Source organism: Triticum aestivum, chromosome 6D, assembly GCF_018294505.1.
Source record: "Triticum aestivum cultivar Chinese Spring chromosome 6D, IWGSC CS RefSeq v2.1, whole genome shotgun sequence".
In the NCBI taxonomy this organism is placed as follows: Eukaryota; Viridiplantae; Streptophyta; class Magnoliopsida; order Poales; family Poaceae; genus Triticum; species Triticum aestivum.
In genome coordinates this window covers 418,968,961-418,988,043 of record NC_057811.1, presented here as the reverse complement: position 1 = coordinate 418,988,043, position 19,083 = coordinate 418,968,961, and the positions used below count along the sequence as shown (strand labels likewise).

The 19,083-nt window shown below is 50.5% G+C and overlaps 1 protein-coding gene across 1 annotated transcript; it reads right to left on the bottom strand.

The window, feature by feature from the left end:
* Positions 1-4,064: 4,064 nt before the first annotated feature.
* Positions 4,065-5,014, bottom strand: LOC123141819 (uncharacterized). Its single transcript, XM_044560889.1, has one exon. It carries the CDS (start codon positions 4,890-4,892, stop codon positions 4,377-4,379), a length of 516 nt encoding a protein of 171 aa, XP_044416824.1. The 5' UTR covers positions 4,893-5,014; the 3' UTR covers positions 4,065-4,376.
* Between the last annotated feature and the right edge of the window lie 14,069 nt (positions 5,015-19,083).

Genomic DNA, 19,083 nt, shown 5'->3' with positions numbered 1-19,083 from the left:
CCGCGCCTGCTCCCCCGCCATCGTCCTCAACCTCGGCGTGGGACCAGAGCGCCCTCATCGCCGCGCTCAACAACCTGACGGTGCAGCAGCAGCAGCCGTCTCCCCCGAGCACCGACTGGTACCTGGACACAGGCGCTTCATCGCACATGGCGTCGTCGTCAGGTATTCTCTCCTCCGCCAACCCTTGCTACTCTCATCGCATAGTAGTCGGCGACGGATCATCGCTTGCAGTAACGCACACAGGTCACACCACCATACCTACTTCCCACTCCCCACTCCACCTCAACAACATCCTCGTCTCTCCCTACCTAATCAAAAACCTACTCTTGGTCAAAACTCTCACCCGTGATAACCCAGCTAATGTGGAGTTTGATGATCTTGGCTTCTCTTTCAAGGATCGAAGAACGAGGAAGGTGATCCTCCGCTGTAACGACGCCGACGACAAGCTCTACCCCCTGCCGTACACGCCACCGACCCATGCTCACCATGCGCTCACCGCGGTCTCGCGTGACCTTTGGCATCAACGCCTCGGCCACCCCGCCGTCGACACCCTCGACTGGACCCTGCGCCCCTCCGTCATCACCCCAGAACCCAGCAGCACCGGCGTGTGTCAGGCGTGTCAACTCGGCAAAAGCACTAGACTACCTTTTAATTCCTCATCGCATGTATCTTATTTTCCGTTTCAGCTCGTGCACAGTGATGTTTGGACCTCCCCCATATCTAGCAATTCTGGTTACCAATACTATCTATTGTTGCTCGACGACTATAGTCATTTTGCATGGACGTTCCCTCTTCGCCAAAAATCAGACGTTTTTCCTACCATACGCAATTTCATCGCGTTCGTCAAAAACCACTTCAATCTCCCTGTCCTCACAATCCAAACAGACAACGGTAGAGAATTCGATAACGCTTCCTCACGTGCCCTTTTCGCCTCCCTCGGCATTGCCCTACGCATGTCGTGCCCTTACACCTCTCCACAGAACGGGCGCGCCGAGCGCGCGCTCCGTACACTTAACGACATCACCAGATCATTGCTAACCCATGCCCATATGCCGTTCTCCTTCTGGGCAGAAGCGCTGCAAACCTCCACTTTTCTACTCAACAGACGGCCGTGTCGACCTCGCCACGACCAGACACCGTTCTTCCTCCTATACAGTGCTCACCCCGACTACACAGCCATGCGCGTTTTCGGGTGCCTATGCTTCCCCAACCTCACAGCCACCACCCCTCACAAACTCGCCCCACGCTCGGCACCGTGCGTTTTCCTCGGCTACGCCATCGATCACAAAGGCTATAGATGTCTCAACCCTGCAACTGGGCGCGTGATCATCTCTCGCCATGTCGTCTTCGATGAGCATCGTTTTCCCTTTCGCGACCAATCCAGTGCACCGCCACCTGACCCGACGCCTCCCCTTGACGACGAGCTCACGCTCCCGTTCGTTCCCCGGCGATCTCGTACTGTGCGGACACGACCCGCCGCTGCTCCTGACCAAACTGTGGACGCGATGGCAGATCACACCCTCCCGCCAACACAGCCCCCCTTCCTCGCCTACGGCTCTACACCACTGCAAACCTCCTCGCCTACGGCCTCTACACCAACAGCTGCTCCGGCCACCCCTCTCACCACTGCTCCCAGCAGCACCCCTTCGCCATTACCCACGCCCCCGCGTCCACGGCGCCGCGTCGCGCCCATCCCAACCCACACCATGACTACGCGCTCTCAGGCCGGTAAGTTCCTGCCCAACCCCAAGTATGCCAACAACCTCACTGCCACTGTCGTCGACACTGCCATCTCACCCATACCCCGATCGGTGCGTTCTGCTTTGCAAGATCCATGTTGGCTGTCTGCTATGCAGGTGGAGTACAGGGCGCTGATGGAGAATGCAACCTGGCGGCTCGTGCCACGGCCGCCCGGCGTCAATGTCGTCACCGGCAAATGGCTCTTCCGCCACAAGTTCAAGGCGGACGGGTCGCTCGAACGGTACAAAGCACGCTGGGTACTGCGCGGGTTCTCTCAACGACCTGGCGTGGACTTCGACGAGACGTTCTCTCCCGTCGTCAAGGCCGCCACGATCCGCGTCGTCCTCACCATTGCTGCCACACGCAACTGGCCGGTCCATCAAATGGATGTCAACAATGCCTTTCTCCACGGGCGTCTCGCCGAGCGCGTCTACTGTCAACAACCTGCGGGTTTCGTCGACGCGCACCACCCCGAGCACGTGTGCCTCCTCGACAAGTCGTTGTACGGCCTCAAACAGGCACCGCGCGCGTGGTTCGCCCGGTTCGCGGCCTTCGCGCACCAGCTCGGCTTCGTCAGCTCTCGCGCAGATCCCTCGCTGTTCGTGCTCCATAGCAGCGCGGGTGACGCCTACCTCCTCCTCTACGTCGACGACATCGTCCTCACGGCCTCGTCGACGGCGCTTCTTCAACAGCTGCAGCGCCAACTCTCCGGCGAGTTCTCCATGAAGGACCTCGGCTCCCTCCACTACTTCCTCGGGATCGCCGTCACCCGCACGAAACACGGCTTCTTCCTCTCCCAACAGAAGTACGCTGAGGAACTGCTCGAGCGCGCCAACATGACGTCCTGCAAGCCACTGCCCACGCCTGTTGACACGCACGGCAAGCTCTCTGCTGTCGACGGCGCACCTGTTCCGGATCCAACCGAGTACCGCAGCATCGTGGGTGCCCTCCAGTACATGTGCATGACGCGCCCTGACATCGCCTACGCGGTCCAACAATGCTGTCTGGTCATGCATGATCCGCGCGCACCGCACCTCGCCCTCGCCAAACGGGTGCTGCGCTACCTCCGGGGCACCACGTCTCATGGACTCCATCTCCAGCCGCCGTCGCTCGACCTTGTGGCATACTCCGACGCGGACTGGGCCGGCTGCCCCGACACACGCTGTTCGACGTCTGGCTACGCCGTGTACCTCGGCGACTCCCTCATCTCCTGGTCCTCGAAACGCCAGGCCACCGTGTCCCGCTCCAGCGCGGAGGCGGAGTACCGCGCTGTCGCCAACGCCGTTGCGGAATGCTGCTGGGTTCGTCAACTCCTGGCAGAGCTCTCCATTCCCATGCCAAAGGCGAGCGTGGTGTTCTGCGACAACATCTCCTCGGTGTACATGTCCTTCCAACCCAGTTCACCATCGGAGGACGAAGCACATAGAGCTGGATATCCACTTCGTCCGCGAACAGGTGGCGCTCGGCAAGTTCCGCGTGCTCCATGTGCCGACCAAGCAACAATTCGCGGACGTGCTCACCAAGGGTCTCCCGACCACGGCGTTTCAAGATTTTCGTTCCAGTTTATGCATCCGCCCCCCGGATGCTTCAACTGCGGCAGGGTGTTAACTGTATAGACTAGAACCCCCGCTCGCCCATGTCCCGCACGCTCCAGTTCACGATCCCCACGATCGACCACGCGCTCTCGCTTGCGCTCGGCGCTCCCTCTGTACTGTCTTTATATAAGCAGAGATCAATCACAGCACCACCTAAGGTGGATTGCTCATTCTTTCACTCGTCCACCCATTGCACAAACCATTCAAAGTTTGTAGGAGTACTTTGTGCTCCCAATGCGACCTGTATCCACACAACAACCCAGAAGCATTCTATTCTGGTCCGGCCATGGATGGTTGGAGGTTAACATCAAGCAGGGCTGTCTGTCTGGAATTCGGTACCGCGCGGTCCCTGATTCTCTCAAGATCACGGTTCTCACGATGAATTCACATCAATTCCCTCGACCGTCCAATTTACAACGAGCCGTGTAACACCTCCAAAGGTGGGGACATGCGTCACAAGATCACTGCCGTCTCGTGCAAGACGTGCACGGTCGCGACAAGCATCTCTATCCTGGCTCTCGAACGCCTCCAGCCGAAGGTCTCCCCGTCGTTTCTTGGGTCGCAATCAGTCCCAGCTGGAACACGCCAAGCTTTTAGAATTCCTCTTCTTCTTACCAATCGCCCAAGTTTCCGGCCGGACACTCAACTTTTGTTTATGCAAAACAACGGCGAAAGTGCGAATGCGACACCAAGAAGTCACTAACCATTCGTGAGATCAAAGACGAAGAAATTATCAGCCGTAATCGGGGACAAAACTTGGATTGATAAGTATGAGAACGAATGTAGCAATCGCTTCTCTTCTTCTTTGTTTTTCTTTGTACAGCGACGAACAATCAATCATAGGAACAGGGGAGGAGAGAAAGAACTGGAAGAAAGAAACGATCCCCATCCATCCCCATCCCGATCGAGCCGAACCATCCGAGAAAAGGCCACCATCTTTTCGCCACGCTTTGAAAGTTTGAAGTTTGACCACCATCATCCATCGAACGATACCTTTCCTTTCCCTGTGGTGTGATCCGGGGGACGGGGGCGGAGGAGCGGTCAGGCCCGCGGGGCGCCGTCGGCGGGGGGCGGGGGGAAGAGCGGCGGCGCGTCGCGGCCGCCGAGGTCCATGGAGGACTTGGCGGAGGCGGGCGGGGCGGCGAAGCGGGAGGAGAAGTCGCGGTAGCCGCCGGCGTGGTCGCCGGCCTCGGGGGTGGCGCCGTGGCCCTCGTCGAAGTTGAGCGCGTAGCTGAGCGCGTCGTAGTTGAGCTTGCGGCCGCCGAAGGCGTGGTGGTGCGGGCGGGGGCCGCGACCGAAGCGCCGGATGAAGGTCTTCCACCGCGGCCCGGCCGCCAGCTCCGACCACTCCCGCACCTTGAGCAGCGCGTCCACCGCGCCCTGCCACCAGTGCTCCTCCTCCCCGCCCAGCGTCGCCGCCGCCCCGCCCACGCGCTGGTGGGAGGACGAGGAGGGCGCGGAGGAGGGCCAGCAGGGGAAGCAGCAGCACCGGCTGCCCCGGCGCGCGAAGAAGGCCGCCTCCGCCTCGTCCGCCGCGCCGCCGTGGTCGGCGTCCATCGCCTCGCCGCGACCGTGGATCGTGGAAGGAAGGAAGGAAACCCCTGCGCCGCCGGGCCGATGTGGTTGGGTCTGGTCTCTTTGGTCTGTCGTGCAGTTGCGCCGTGTCGGGGCAGCGTATGTTGTGCGGGCCTTTTATCGGGAGGCCGCCCGCCGCGGGCAGGCCGTGGGCGGGGCAGGGGAGTCAACGGTGGGCGCGGCCGGCTGACGTGGGCCGGAATCCGCGGGGCCCTGACCTCTATCCCAACCCAACGTTCGCCAGAATAGAAGATATTTTGTTACCAGCTGACACGCTTGCTAATAATTCTTAAAAAAAAACTGACACGCTTGCTTATATCCTGATGGGAAAAAAAGACGCGCTTACTACTTTTCTCTCCCGTCTCACCGCAGATCAGCGAAGAGCTTACTCGTTGGTACTGTCCACTTGGAGTCGTGATAAACATGACACGGTCCGATCAACAGGCTGTGCATCTTCCATTATTATTATCCGTAGAGTTGGAGAAACATTCAGCTTCAGGCTGCTTCACGGTTGTTTCTGACGACGACCGGCATAGTAGTGCGTTATTAGTCACACATGAGATTCACCCCGTGCTTTGTTATCCGAAATGATCACATTTATCCGCGCCTTTTTGCTTTAATGATGATGAAGTGCGCCAGGTGGAGTCGGAAGGGATCGGAACGACAGCGCGGACACGGGGGGACGAAGCTGGCCGGGACACATCGGGCGGCCGCCTGCGCTTTGCTGCTGCCGGTCGTGTGAGGCAGTTGCCAACGGCGTGCTGGGTCCTCTACGTGCCATTTGCGTTGCGACCGGCCCCCGCGGATTCGCCAGCACGAGGTTTTGCTTACTCGCAGCTGCATGGCCTCTGGCACTGTATTAGTTAAGGAATTGATTTCGCTGATAGGCAGCATGATTATTGCACTGCTGGCAGCTGACTGTGCATGTACTGTACGTGAGCAGGTTTTGAGGGGAAATGATAATGGCGTTTGTTCGCGTTCAGGCCAAATAGCTGTCTATCTTTTTGGTGTTAGTTGTATATAATAACGCTTAATTATGTAGACCAGGGGTGGTCTAACTTTTTTTGCGTCCAGGCTAAGCAGCAGCCTGGATTCCTTGTGCCATAGCTCCACGCCGACCACAGCGATGGTCTATCCGTTCAGTTTTATTTTTTTTGCTAAAAGGTCTATCCGTTCAGTTTGATCATGGTTGTCGATTCTTCTTTTTAGATTGATGGTGATCAGGATTCACTTTTGTCTGAGACATGTAGAGAGGATTTGAGAAAGGACCGCCCCGCCCCAAGGGAAAAGAAAGAAAGCGTGTTTGGACCTGATCGAGCGTGCGAGTTTGGATAAGATCGACCGATCGATCACCAATGGGCCACAGCAAGTCATGGAGTAGCCATCGTACCGTCCAGTATCTCTGGCATTTTTTTTTTTTGGAAACAGAGGCAGTAGTTACTAAGCTCCCAAAAATTACTCGCCGGTGCATCGCGGCTGGAGCGGCGATTGGCCCACGCTATCTTTGCATTGCTGGGTACGTCGGTTCGGGGAGCTCCTAACCGGCGCTGAGAGCGCCGGTTCCACGTCCTGGCGCCCGAAGGAGATGGGACTGGGCCAGCCCAGCAAAAAAATTCAGTGCATAAAGGTTGTTTGCGCGAAAAAGCGGCGCTCTCAGCGCCGGTTCCACGTCCTGGCGCCCGAAGGCGATGGGACTGGGCCGGCCCAGCAAAAAAATTCAGTGCATAGAGGTTGTTTGCGCGAAAAAACACATAGTAGAAAATAGGTCAGGCCGAGGATCGAACTCACGTCCTTCAACAGCGGACAACTAAGGCCAACCAACTGCACTACCACGCGGTACTAACCAAATACAGGGCCAAAACATAATGTATATTTGTAGCCGCGCAATTTACTACACATGTAAACGTTTAATGTAGCGCTATCATTTTTTAATTATTTGAAAACATTTAGAAAAAAGTTCATTGACTTTCGATAAAAAAATTGTATTTTAAAATATCATAGATTTCTAAAAAAGTTCATCTGTTTTGAAAAGAGTTCATTGATTTTAAAAATGTGTTCATCGATTTTGAAAAGAGTTCATCGATTTTTAAAAAGAGTTCATCGATTTGGAAAAATGTTCATCGGTTTTGAAAAAAGAGTTCATCGACTTTCAAAAAGAGTTCATCGGTTTTGAAAAGAGTTCATTGATTTTGAAAAAAAGTTCACCGATTTTGCAAAAAGAGTTCATCGATTTTGAGAAAAGAGTTCATCAATTTTGGAAAAAAAAAATCATCAGTATTGAAAAAGATTTCATCAACTTTGACACGAGTTCATCGATTTTGAAAAGAGTTCATTGATATTGCAAAAGAGTTTGTCGATTCTGAAAAGAGTTCATCGATTTTGAAAAAGAGTTTATCGATTCGAAAAAAAAGTTTATCGGTTTTGAAAAGAGTTCATTGATTTTAAAAAAGTGTTCATCGATTTTGAAAAGAGTTCATCGATTTTTAAAAAGAGTTCATCGATTTGGAAAAATGTTCATTGGTTTTGAAAAAAGAGTTCATCGACTTTCAAAAGAGCATCGATTTTGAAAAAAGGTTCACCGATTTTGCAAAAAGAGTTCATCGATTTTGAAAAAAGGTTCACCGATTTTGCAAAAAAAGTTCATCGGTATTGAAAAAGAGTTCATCAACTTTGAAAAGAGTTTGTCGATTTTGAAAAGAGTTCATCAATTTTGCAAAAGAGTTCGTCGATTTTGAAAAGAGTTCATCGATTTTGAAAAAGAGTTTATCGTTTCGGAAAAAAAGTTCAGCGGTTTTGAAAAAGAGTTCATCGGGTTTGAAAAGAGTTCATTGATTTTGAAAAAAGTTCAGCGATTTGGAAATAAGTTTGTCGATTTTGAAAAAGAGTTCGTTGATTTTGAAAAAAAAAATCATCGAATTTTAAAAATAGTTCATCAATTTTGATACAAAAGTCCATTAAAGTCGAAAAGGATCATTGAATTTGGAAAAAAAATCGCACATTTACGAAGAAAAGAAAAAGGAATAAGAAAAGAAAAATGAAAAAAGAACAGGAAAAAAAAGAAGAAGAAAATCTCGCGACCTGGAGAAACAAGAAAAGAAGGAAAAGAGGTTGACAGACGCCAAGTGGAGCATAGCCTGGTGGTGACAGCGCTTTTATCTCTAACGACAGATCCCAAGTTCGAACCATCACAGTCGCCCTTTTTTTTGATCGATGCAGTTTTAACAGAAAAAGGATTAAATGGGCCGGCCCAGCGCATCGCGGGGGGTACCCGTTTGTGCGCAGCGAAGAAACGGGCGCCGTTTAGGATTTGCCCCTATTGGGCGCTGTAGGCGCCTGTTGGAGAAGTGGCGCCTACAGCGACCAGCCATGGGCCGCGGCTCATTAAGAAGATCGCTCCATCGCTCCCTTCTGTTCGCTAGCTCACTGAAGAAAATAACACTCGCCTCGCTGGTTTTCTTGTTCAGGCTGTGTTGTGCTGTTGGTTCAGGAAAAAGACCGGTCTCCGGCTTTTTACAATTTTGAATATGTTTTTCTTTAAGTTCATATATTATTAAAAAATGTTCATCGGTTTAAAAAAAAAGTTCATAGATCTGAAAAAAGTTCATCAATTTTTTAAAAGTTCATCGAATTGAAAATAGTTCATTGGATTTAAAAAAAAAGTTCATCGAATTGAAAATAGTTCATTGGATTTTTAAAAAAGTCCATCTAATAAAAAAAAAAGTTCATCCGATTTTAGAAAAGTTCATCGATTTTTAAAATAAGTTCATCAAAATATTAAAAACTTCATTCATTTAAAAAAGTTAATCGGGTTTGAGAAAAAGTTCATTGAAATTGAAAAGAAAACATGGAACTTGAAAAAAGTTCATTGAAATTAAAAAAATTTCACGAATTAGAAAAAAAACCGTCTATTTGTAAAGATTTCACGCATTTAAGAAAAAAGGAAACGGGAAACAAAAAAAGGAAAAACATGGAAAACATAGTGGGCATTTCCTGTACGTATAAAAAGGACGAAAGTAGGTTCGTATTTTCGAGTGGTGTCAGTGGCATGGTGGTTGATGGATATATCTATTTTTTTCGAGAGTACGCCAAAAGCGTACCTTAACTTTATAGAATAGTGAAAATATTTACAAGAGCATTACAAGCTACACGCGTCGCACGCGGCACGCCTACCCACCCCTACTCCGAACCACCTAGCTGACTACTCACTACCAGTTTGCACACCTCTCCCTCTGGCGATCGCCCAAAGGTGTCGCTCTCTAAGAATGATCCAAACTGTGCCTTGTTCGTTACACGTGTCGTTCCTACCAAAGGCTCTCTCGTTCCTCTGCTTCCAAATACACCAACACACCAACATGACTAGCGAGCCAAAATCCTTGCGTTGCGCCTTCTCCACCCGCTTCCTTGATCTGACCCACCAATCCTGCAAGGAGTCCTGTCCCGTTGGCTGCATCGATAAGCTCATCCCCAATTCCAGGAAGCATTGGTGCCAAACCTGCCTGGCAAACACGCATTGCATCAACATGTGTTCAACCATGTCCTCCTCTTGCTCACATAGATAGCAAGGCGAGGTCGTGTCCTGCAACCCATGGCGCGCATGCCGATCTGACGTCCAGAGTCTATGCAAGATGGCCAACCAGATGAAGATTTTGCTGCCCAAAGGAGCCCAGCACTTCCAGATTGCTGCTGCCGCCTGAAATTTGATTCCTCCTTCACACATCATCTTGTAAGCCGAGGCTGCCGAGTACTTTCCAGAGGGGTTCCAAGCCCAGACTGGCCTGTCTTCCTCCTCTTGCCGCAAGTGGACCTCGATCAGCATGTCCCAGAGCTTGATGAATTGAGCCAGGCCATTCGTGTCCAGCTCGCCTATGATGTCATTCATCCAGGCATGCATGTACATCCCCTCGCACACTAACCTCCTGTTTGCCATTTGTGTCCTGACCTTCGCCGCGAGTAAGGGTGCAATCTCTTTAACCGTGCATCCACCGATCCACCTGTCTTTCCAGAACAAGATTTTCGATCCATCTCCAATGGACCAACTCACCAGGCTCGTGAACGCCTCTTGCGTCTTCTTGTCAATCATCGCACTCAACCCCTGCCACGGTCTTGAATCATCTGTTCGTTTAAGCCATTCCCATCTCAATCTGAGTGCGATGCCCTGCTTGTGCAGATCGATCACTCCCAATCCGCCTAGCTGTTTAGGTCTGCACACCCTCTGCCATGCCACCGCGCACTTCCCTCCGTGTATCTCCCCCGAGCCAGCCCAGAAGAAAGCTCGGCATCCTTTGTTCACCCTCTCCAGTGCCCATTTGGGCGCTTCTGCGACTATGAGATGGTGAGTTGGTCTCGCCCTCATGACTTGATTCACTAAGATGAGCCTGCCCGGCCTAGTCACCATCCCCCGCTGCCAACCAGGTAAAATTTGTAAGGCCGCATCAACGATCGGTTGCCAATCAGATCTTATGAGATTCTTGATGCTCAGTTGCAGCCCTAGATACTTGCACGGAAACTTCTCAATCTGCCACGGCAAGATGTTTCGCAGCCTTTCCTCATCCCCCTCATCTCCTCTGATTAGAATGTCAGAGGATTTCACATAGTTTACCATCAATCCAGATGCAGCGCCGAACAATCTAAGTGCCTCCTTGACAAACTCCAGATCAGATCTCGTAGGCTTGATAAATAGGACCACATCGTCGGCATACAGGGACAGTCATTGAAGTGGACCACAACCATTAATCTTCGACAGGATCTGATCATCATGCGCTTTTCTCACGATCGCAGTGAGCACATCCATGGCAATCACGAAAAGGAACGACGATAGCGAGTCCCCCTGCCTTAGTCCGCACGTGTGTGAGAACTTCTTGCCCGCGCATCCATCTGGACGTGGCCATGGAGAGTAACACTGCCACCCAAGATAACCATATCTCCGAGAACCCCTTCGCTCTCAACACCTCGAAGAGAAAAGGCCATGACAGCGAATCAAACGCTCGTGTGATGTCAAGTTTAAGCATGGCCCCCTTTACCTTCCTCTTATGCAATCTTCTAGCCATCTGTCTCACCAACAGGAAGTTGTCGTGTATACTCTGCCCCTTAATGAATACCGACTGATTGATGCTAACAAGCTCCGGCATGCGTCTGCTGAGCCTCGACGCCATCAGCTTGGAAGCGAGTTTTGGGGCACTGTGTAGCAGACAAATCGGCCTAAAATCCTTGACCCTGCAAGCCTCCGGCGATTTCGGAAGGAGAGTGATAAGCGCCTGATTGAGTCGACCAAACCCATGGCCATTATTCAGAAATAATTTGTTCACCACCGCGATCACATCCTTTTTGATGATCTCCGACGCCTTCTGGAAAAATATCCCAATAAATCCATCGGGCCCCGGTGCCTTCTCCGATGGCATCTCCTTAATCACCGCCCGGATTTCCTCTTCCTGGAACACAAGATCCTGCTCGGACAGGTCTAGTCTTGGAATGTTCAAGAACTCAAGGTCGAGCGAGTGCTCCCTCGCCCTGTCTTTTCCAAGCAACTCCTGGTAAGCCTCAAAGAACGCCTCCTCTTTGCTTTGCTGGTCTGTAATGACCTGCCCCTCCACCGTCAGTGCAAGTATAAAGTTTTTCGCCTTCCTTCCATTGGCAATCAGGTGGAATAGAGCGGTGTTGGTGTCGCCTTCTTGCAGCCATCTGATGCGTGACCGCTGTCTCGCAATAGTCCTCTTGAGCGAAGCCAGCCCAAGCACCAGGTGTTTAAGAGAAGCCCTGAGCCATCTTTCTCCCTCCGTCAGCTGCCTGGATTCCTGTGCAACATCAAACCTTAAGATCACCAGATTGGCACACGCGATTTGCAGCTTGATGTTTCCCACTCTTCGCTGTCCCCAAGCTATGAGGAACTTGGCCGTGTTCCTAAGTAGCACATCCAGTCGATGGAAAGGGTCCGTAATTCCTTCATTGCACACCCAGGACTCCTTGACCGCCTCCAGAAAGCCCTCGAGCTTGACCCAGAATAGCTCGAACCAAAATAGTCTCTTCGGATGTAAGTGTTCTTCTAGCACTAGGAAGAGAGGGCATGATCTGACACCGAGGTGGACATGGCTTGTAGTAGACAATCCGGATGGTCCATCTCCCAATCCACCGACACAAAAGCCCTGTCAATCTTGGTCAAGGTTGGCGCCTCCCTCTCGCTACTTGTGACGCCCCCGATTTGACCGTACACTAATCATACATGCAAATGTGTACGATCAAGATCAGGGGCGTCACAAGTTGGTATCAGAGCCGACTGTCTGTAGGATCCCCCTTTCCAACTCCTTGGCCGAAGTCGAGTCTAGTCTTTGAAAAACTGATTTACTAACATGGCTGTGTGGCTTACGGGCCCACGTCACCATTGGGTGGTATTAGGATCTTTTACTCCTCGTCTATACTCTGGAACTCTGATCTCTCTTCTATTCGGGTTAAATGATTTTGTTAACTCTAACTCTAGGTTCTCGTAAATAAGTTCTCCCGGAGAGCCCCTCACTCAAGATGATTGCTTGGTGCACCAGAAGACTCTGAAGATACTCTCCGATGTTTTCCCGAGACCCTTATACGCTTCGCCATTGCGATCCCTACCACCGATAAATCCTTATGAGTAACTACCTACGTTGTCTTTCATACTTTCGTCCCCAGTTGCTCTTGTTATTACAAGATGCCCCGAATTACTCTCTGTTGTCCTGAGAACCCGTTGAGCGTACTGCCTTGCAACCCTTTTCCACATGAATACCCCTACGGATAATTACTCGCGCTTGCCGAGTATCCGTTCATCCACAACTGTTCATGTGTTTCACAAATTACTTTGGAATACTATCCGATCTTCCAATAATCCTCTCCAACCATTGCTCTACAAATACTTGTCTGCTTGCATTATGGATACTTTCCATATGTCTGACAAAATTTAGTAGTATCCTTTGTCATCGTCTTTTTGAACATTTGATTCGATATGTTTGTGTATGCTTGCAACCATCAATCACAACTAGAATTCTTCCCTTCGGCTCAGACGTCACCCCTGACATGAGCTGGTGTTCGGCAAATCAAACCTTGATTGATTGTCGATCTATGTCTATTCAACTTACCTGTCTTTGATCAGAGCCTCTGCTTATGATCCCTCGATTTTTGAAATCATATTTCCTTTGCATTTGAGCTTTGAATTAGTCAGTTGTTTCTATAATCTGATATCCTTGCATTCTTTCTTCTTCTGGGTGAGTATCGATGCTCACATCCGATCCCTTGTGGACCACCAGATCCTTTGTTGGGTTTTATCCGACAACGTCCTTCTTGTTCGGTAACATTGTGAGGCTTTCCTCGGATACATAATGCCTTTGGTAAATTGTATCCCGCTCTTGTTAGCCATACTCTGCTTTCGAGCTTGAGTTATTTACTCATGAAGTTTGTGGTCTATTTTCATAAGATGCCCCAGTGGGTTGAATCTACGCCTTGCCTAATCCGTGTGAACCGGAAGGTTATGCGGGTTATATCTAATGGCGTTTCTTCGGATAACATTTCAACGCTACAACTTCTTCAAATGCGAGAAGTGAATGGAAGGTTGTGCATTGATGAAGTGGGAGTCGACCTTGAACCTTTGTGTTCATGCCCATGGACCCGATGTGGAACTTATCATGGAAGCTTCTTGTTATGACAATAATGATCCCCTTGTGATAAGTTCATTTTGTATCTATATTGGTCCTTTGCAACCGTGGTTCCGACCATGATTGATCTCCCTGGATTCCATTTCTCGGACAAGTTAAAGTACTTGTCTTCTTCAGATCGTTTAACCTGTCCAACCTCTACTTTGATCTACCTTCGAGTATTACCCTTTGGTATCTCGAGAATATAACGGAACTACATAACTTCTTATGAGTTCTTCCTCAACTGTTATTTCTCGCCGATTCAAAATTTTCCACGGGTTCTGAGTTGGTAGACACTCGAGGACACCAATAACTGATTCGAGTCTACACTTTCCTTTCCATTGTTATGTTAACCTTTCTTGTAACGTAACATATTTGAGCAGTGATAATTCGTTGCTTATGTAAATACCTCGATATACAACTCTATCAGTAAGACCTTGTTACTATTGTTGATGGCATCCCAGTAGCCACCGATGGACGAGAACTTTGCCTATTGGTCCGCCTCGCCTTGCGAGCAGGAAAATGGTTCTCTTCGTCCCTCGCCCTTGGTACCAACGTTGTTGCCAACATAATTGACATGCTATCCTCTGACTTGCCTTGCTATCATGACTGTGCAAAATGATTAGCGCCTTCCTGCTGTTAACCCACATGGTGGGCCCATAACCCACAGTTCCACAGGATCGAAACCCGACTCTCCTGTACAACCTTGGTTCTGAAATATTCTTTGCACTTGGCTTCGTATGTATTCGCGAGCCACCTTCCTAGTGATCTATTCTGGTATTAGACGCAATACTTATTCCCATTGCTCTGAACCCCCTTTCACCCTCTGTTTCAGGCAACGAACAATTGCCTACCCGCGAAGCTTCTTATTGCACCTTCTTACCTTGCTCTCGATGACTTTTTTAAATTTCCCCTCGAGAGATGCCTCTATGCCACGTTCACTGGGATAGCCCCCAGTTACCTATCATGTGATGAGGTCCGTCCTTTACGAGTCTTTCCCCCTACTACACCCCTTAAATCTCGGGACGAGATTTCTTGTAGTGGAGGAGAATTGTGACGCCCGGATAATTAAGCTACAGTAATCCTCTGCTAATGATGCCACATCATCACTTTACTGTTGCTAATCCTCGCTTGATTCAAATCTTAATTCGATTTCAAATTCAAATCAAAGTCCAAAATTCAAATTTCTCAAACATGAAAACTAAAATGTTGATCATGTGACAAATATTCAATTCTTATTTATGGTGGTGAACCAACATTTTTTTGAGTGTTTTAGTGCACAAAAATATAATAAAACAAAGTGCAGAAAATAAATAAATAGAAAAGGCCTCCCCTCCCTCGTGGGCCTCGGCCCACACCCAACCAGCCCACCCCGTGCCTCCCTGGCCTAGATGGCCCAACCCACCACTACTAACCCCCCTCTGGAAACTAACCCTAGCCCGATCCACCACCCCCCCGCACGATCCCCTCGACCCCACCTCTCCTCTCTGCCCCTCCCTCCCCGATCGGATCTGGATTGGGGCGGTTGGCCCCGACGCCGGCGACGCCCTCCCCGTTGCCCCCTCTGCACCTCGGCAGCCCAGAGCCGGCCCCGACGCCCGTCCGCACCGCCCCATCCCCTCCACCCCCGATCTGGAACTCGGGCTCGGCCCTGATGCCACCGCCGCGCGGAGCTCGCCGTCGTTCGCCCCGACCTCGTCGTCGGACGCCGCTCGCCGGAGCCGCTCCGCGTCGCCTCGCCTCCCCGCCTCTCCATCGCTGGCCACCCCGAACTTCCCCGAGCCCACTGCCTGTGCCCTACGTTCCCCTCGTGAGCGCCCCCCTTTTTCCCCTTTTCCCCGTCGCCTAACAAGCCTGCGCCGGACCACACCTGTCCGCCGCCGTGCTCGCACCCTGGCCGCGCCGTTCGTGCCCTGCTGGGGCCCCGCTCGCGCACGCACACGCCCGCGGCCACGCCGCCGTGCTTGCCGCCCCTGCCTTCGCTATGCCTGTCGCTGTGCGCGCCCACGCGCCCCGCTCACCTACCGCAGCTCCCGTGGCTTGCCGCGCCCCCTGGCCGCGCGCGGCAGGCCCTAGGCCGCGCCGCGCCGGTGCCTCTGCTGCCTCGTCGAGGCCATGGCCTCCCCCGCGCCCGGGTTCGCCCCTCCACGGGCATCCGCACCCGTTAGCCCGATTGGCCACATGGGCCTATGACAGTGGGGCCCGCCCCCAAAACGAAATTAAAGTTAGTTAAAAATATTTAAATATTAATTAATTAAGTAATTAATCCTGTTAATTAACCTGATTAACTTTTTAACTAATTGGATTGTTAATCAGTCTATGACAGAATGGACCCACATGTCAGTTTGACCAAGTCAACTGATTGTTGACTGCTGACATCACCTTGATGTCATGCTGACGTCATAATGGCATTTTCCTAATTAATTTATTTTTGTTAATTCTAAAAATATTTTAAAACTTTGAAAATTAATGTAAAATAATCCGTAGCCCGGATGAAAATGCTTTGTACACGAAAGTTGCTCAGAACGACGAGACGAATCCGAACACGCGATCCGTTCATCTGCCGCATGTCCCTAACTACCTGAACATGCAACTTTCCCCCTCTAGTTCGTTTGTTCGAAAATGCTAAACTTCGGGGAAACATTCCCGGATGTTCTCCCCCTTCGCCGGTATCGTGTAACGCCGCGTTAGAACACGCCTAGCACCGCGTATCGTCATGTCATGCTTAGTGCTGCAGCTGTATGCTTGTATTTACTGTTTCTTCCCCCTCTTCTCTCCGGTAGACCCCGAGACTGCCGCTGATGCCGCTGTGATCGAACGTCGACGACAACCCCTTCTTATTGTCTGAGCAACCAGGCAAGCCCCCCCTTGATCATCCCGATATCGCCCATTCCATTCTCTCATGATTGCATTAGATTTTGCTACTGTTATTGATTGCTCCTATTCTGATGCATAGCCTGCTTTTGTACCTGCTGTTGTACCTTACCTGCTTATCCTAAACTGCTTAGTATAGGTTGGTTAGTGATCCATCAGTGACCCCCACTTGTCCTTGTTGCCCCTGCTTCATCATCGACGACTCGATCTACGTGATCGACGACCAGAGCCCGACACCTCACATCACATCACGCCCCTTTTGTTGCTTGACTCTGTAGAGCTACTATCGAGTGCCGAGGGTGATCCCTCATAACGCACTCCTGATGATAATTCTGTAGTGTAGCTATTCGGTCGTGGTAATCAAGGGTGATTTCCTCTGTCATCATTCTCGATACGTCTTTGTCGTGCAACACCTCAAGTGTGAACCTCGAGGGTGGTCCCTTTTACGTTCACCTTGATGATTACATTGAGTGGAATCCTCCGAGGGTGATTCCTTGGGTTTTCCCCTTGATGTTTGGACACACAGATACCTTGACATTACTGGAGACCTTGGTGAAAGTCGGGCGGGCCCGGAGAGCACCCGCAAGATGGTTACGAGGCACGGCCGGGAAGTCAGGCAGCCCTCGAGTGGGCTGTGCTTGCCCTTACCGTATTTCCTCGAGACGGGGCGACGGGGTCACATTATCGTGAGTCTCTGCTCATCTCCGCGAGCCCCCAATGCACTAACAGGTTTGGGTATTTGTTCTGAGTTAGCCTTTGGCCTTTACGCACTAACCACCACGCGAGAATAGATATGGGCCTCGACGTCGTGGTATCAGCCGAAGCTTTGTCAGATGTCTAGTTCAGCATTGTGGCGCGGTCGGATCGTGCCATCCACTACACGGGTGGTGTTGGTATCCACCCTACACACAACGACCCGGAGTGCAACGGGCGATGGGCCCAGACCCCGGAGTGCTTAGGATGTAGACCGGCGGGGACCTCTCTGCTGAGCCTAGGTAGGGCTGCGACATGTTGATCTTTCGAGGCCGGGCATTGACCCCAGAAAGGTGTGTCCGGCCAGAGTGATCGAGCGTGTTGGGTAACATGGTGCACCCCTGCAGGGAAGATATATATTCGAATACCGTGTCCACGGTAATGGATGTTCAGACTTGTATCCTGATCTTATACAACTAGAAATGGATACTTAAGTTATGTGGCTCCGGCATTGCTTCCTCGTAGGGAGTCGAGGAAGGATCTCTGGGCGTTATTGCTACAACATGTTTGTTAATTAAACTGCTATTCTTTACTCGTCCACATGCTGCAAGATGCTTGGAGCTGCTTGAAGATGCTAGTCTTCGATAGGCTAGGCCTTCCCCTCTATTCTGGCATTCTGCAGTTCAGTCCACAGATATAGCCCTTTCATTTGATACCAATGCATACTTAGTATAGATCTGATGCTTGCGAGTACTTTGGATGAGTACTCATGGTTGCTTTGCTACCCCTTTCCCCCCTTCTTCCTTCTTTCCGGTTGTCGCAACCAGATGGTGGATCCTTGGAGCCAGATGCCACCGCTGACGGATACTACTACATGGAGGCCACCGAAGACCAGGAGTAGTTAGGAGGTCCCAGGCAGGAGGCCTTGCCTCTTCGATCGTGTTGCTTTTGTGCTAGCCTTCTTAAGGCATTCTTGTCTAACTTATGTCTGTACTCAGATATTTTTGCTTCCGCTGACTCTTGAGTACTCGAGCTTCTGTATTCGAGCCCTCAAGGCCCCTGGCTTGTAATATGAAGCTTGTATTATTTTATTTGTGTCTAGAGTTGTGTTGTGATATCTTCCCGTGAGTCCCTGATCTTGATCGTACACATTTGCGTGTATGATTAGTGTACGGTCAAATCGGGGGCGTCACACTACTCCAGGTGAACCTCCGACCATGCAAGAACAACTCTTTGAGAGCATTATCATCTATGAATCTCTTGAATTTGCCCATCATTCTCCGGTCTATCCTGTTGTTGCTCTTGTCAGCCGCATGCAAAATCAGGTTGAAGTCCTCAATCACTAACCACGGCCCCGGGCATAGCGTGCGCCTCTCCGCAAGTTCTTCCAAGAAGGTTATTTTCTGGGCATCAGACTGTGGCCCATAAACTACTGACAGCCATCAGGTGGGTCCCTCCCGCGGTGACACAAAACCAGTAAGAAAGTTTGTGTCGAAAGCAAAGTTTGAAAGTTGCACCCTGGAAGAGTCCCAACCCACAATAATGCCACAAACAAAGAGAGGTATTTGAACTGAACCTAGATGTCTTTGGCAGTCAAACATAATAGGGAATACCACGGCAATATGAAAACCCTCCTTGAGATGTGGTCCTTTTCTCTACAGTGTGTGACATGGTACTAATTTTTAACTAGCATTAAACTGAACTAAAATGTTTTGATGCCTCGGAACATGGCCTAATTGATCGGTAAAATGACCTCTTTCTCTGCTTCCAAGTTCCAAACAAATACATCAATACCGAAGCTCACTTTTCCAGTAGACTAGCATTGTATCACTGACAAATATGTTGTACAATTTCTCAGGGACAACTAAGATCAAACAATCTACATTTAATCTTATATTTATCCATAGTGCTTATTTGTTGTAGGTGTAACATATCTACATGGATTATATGGCATA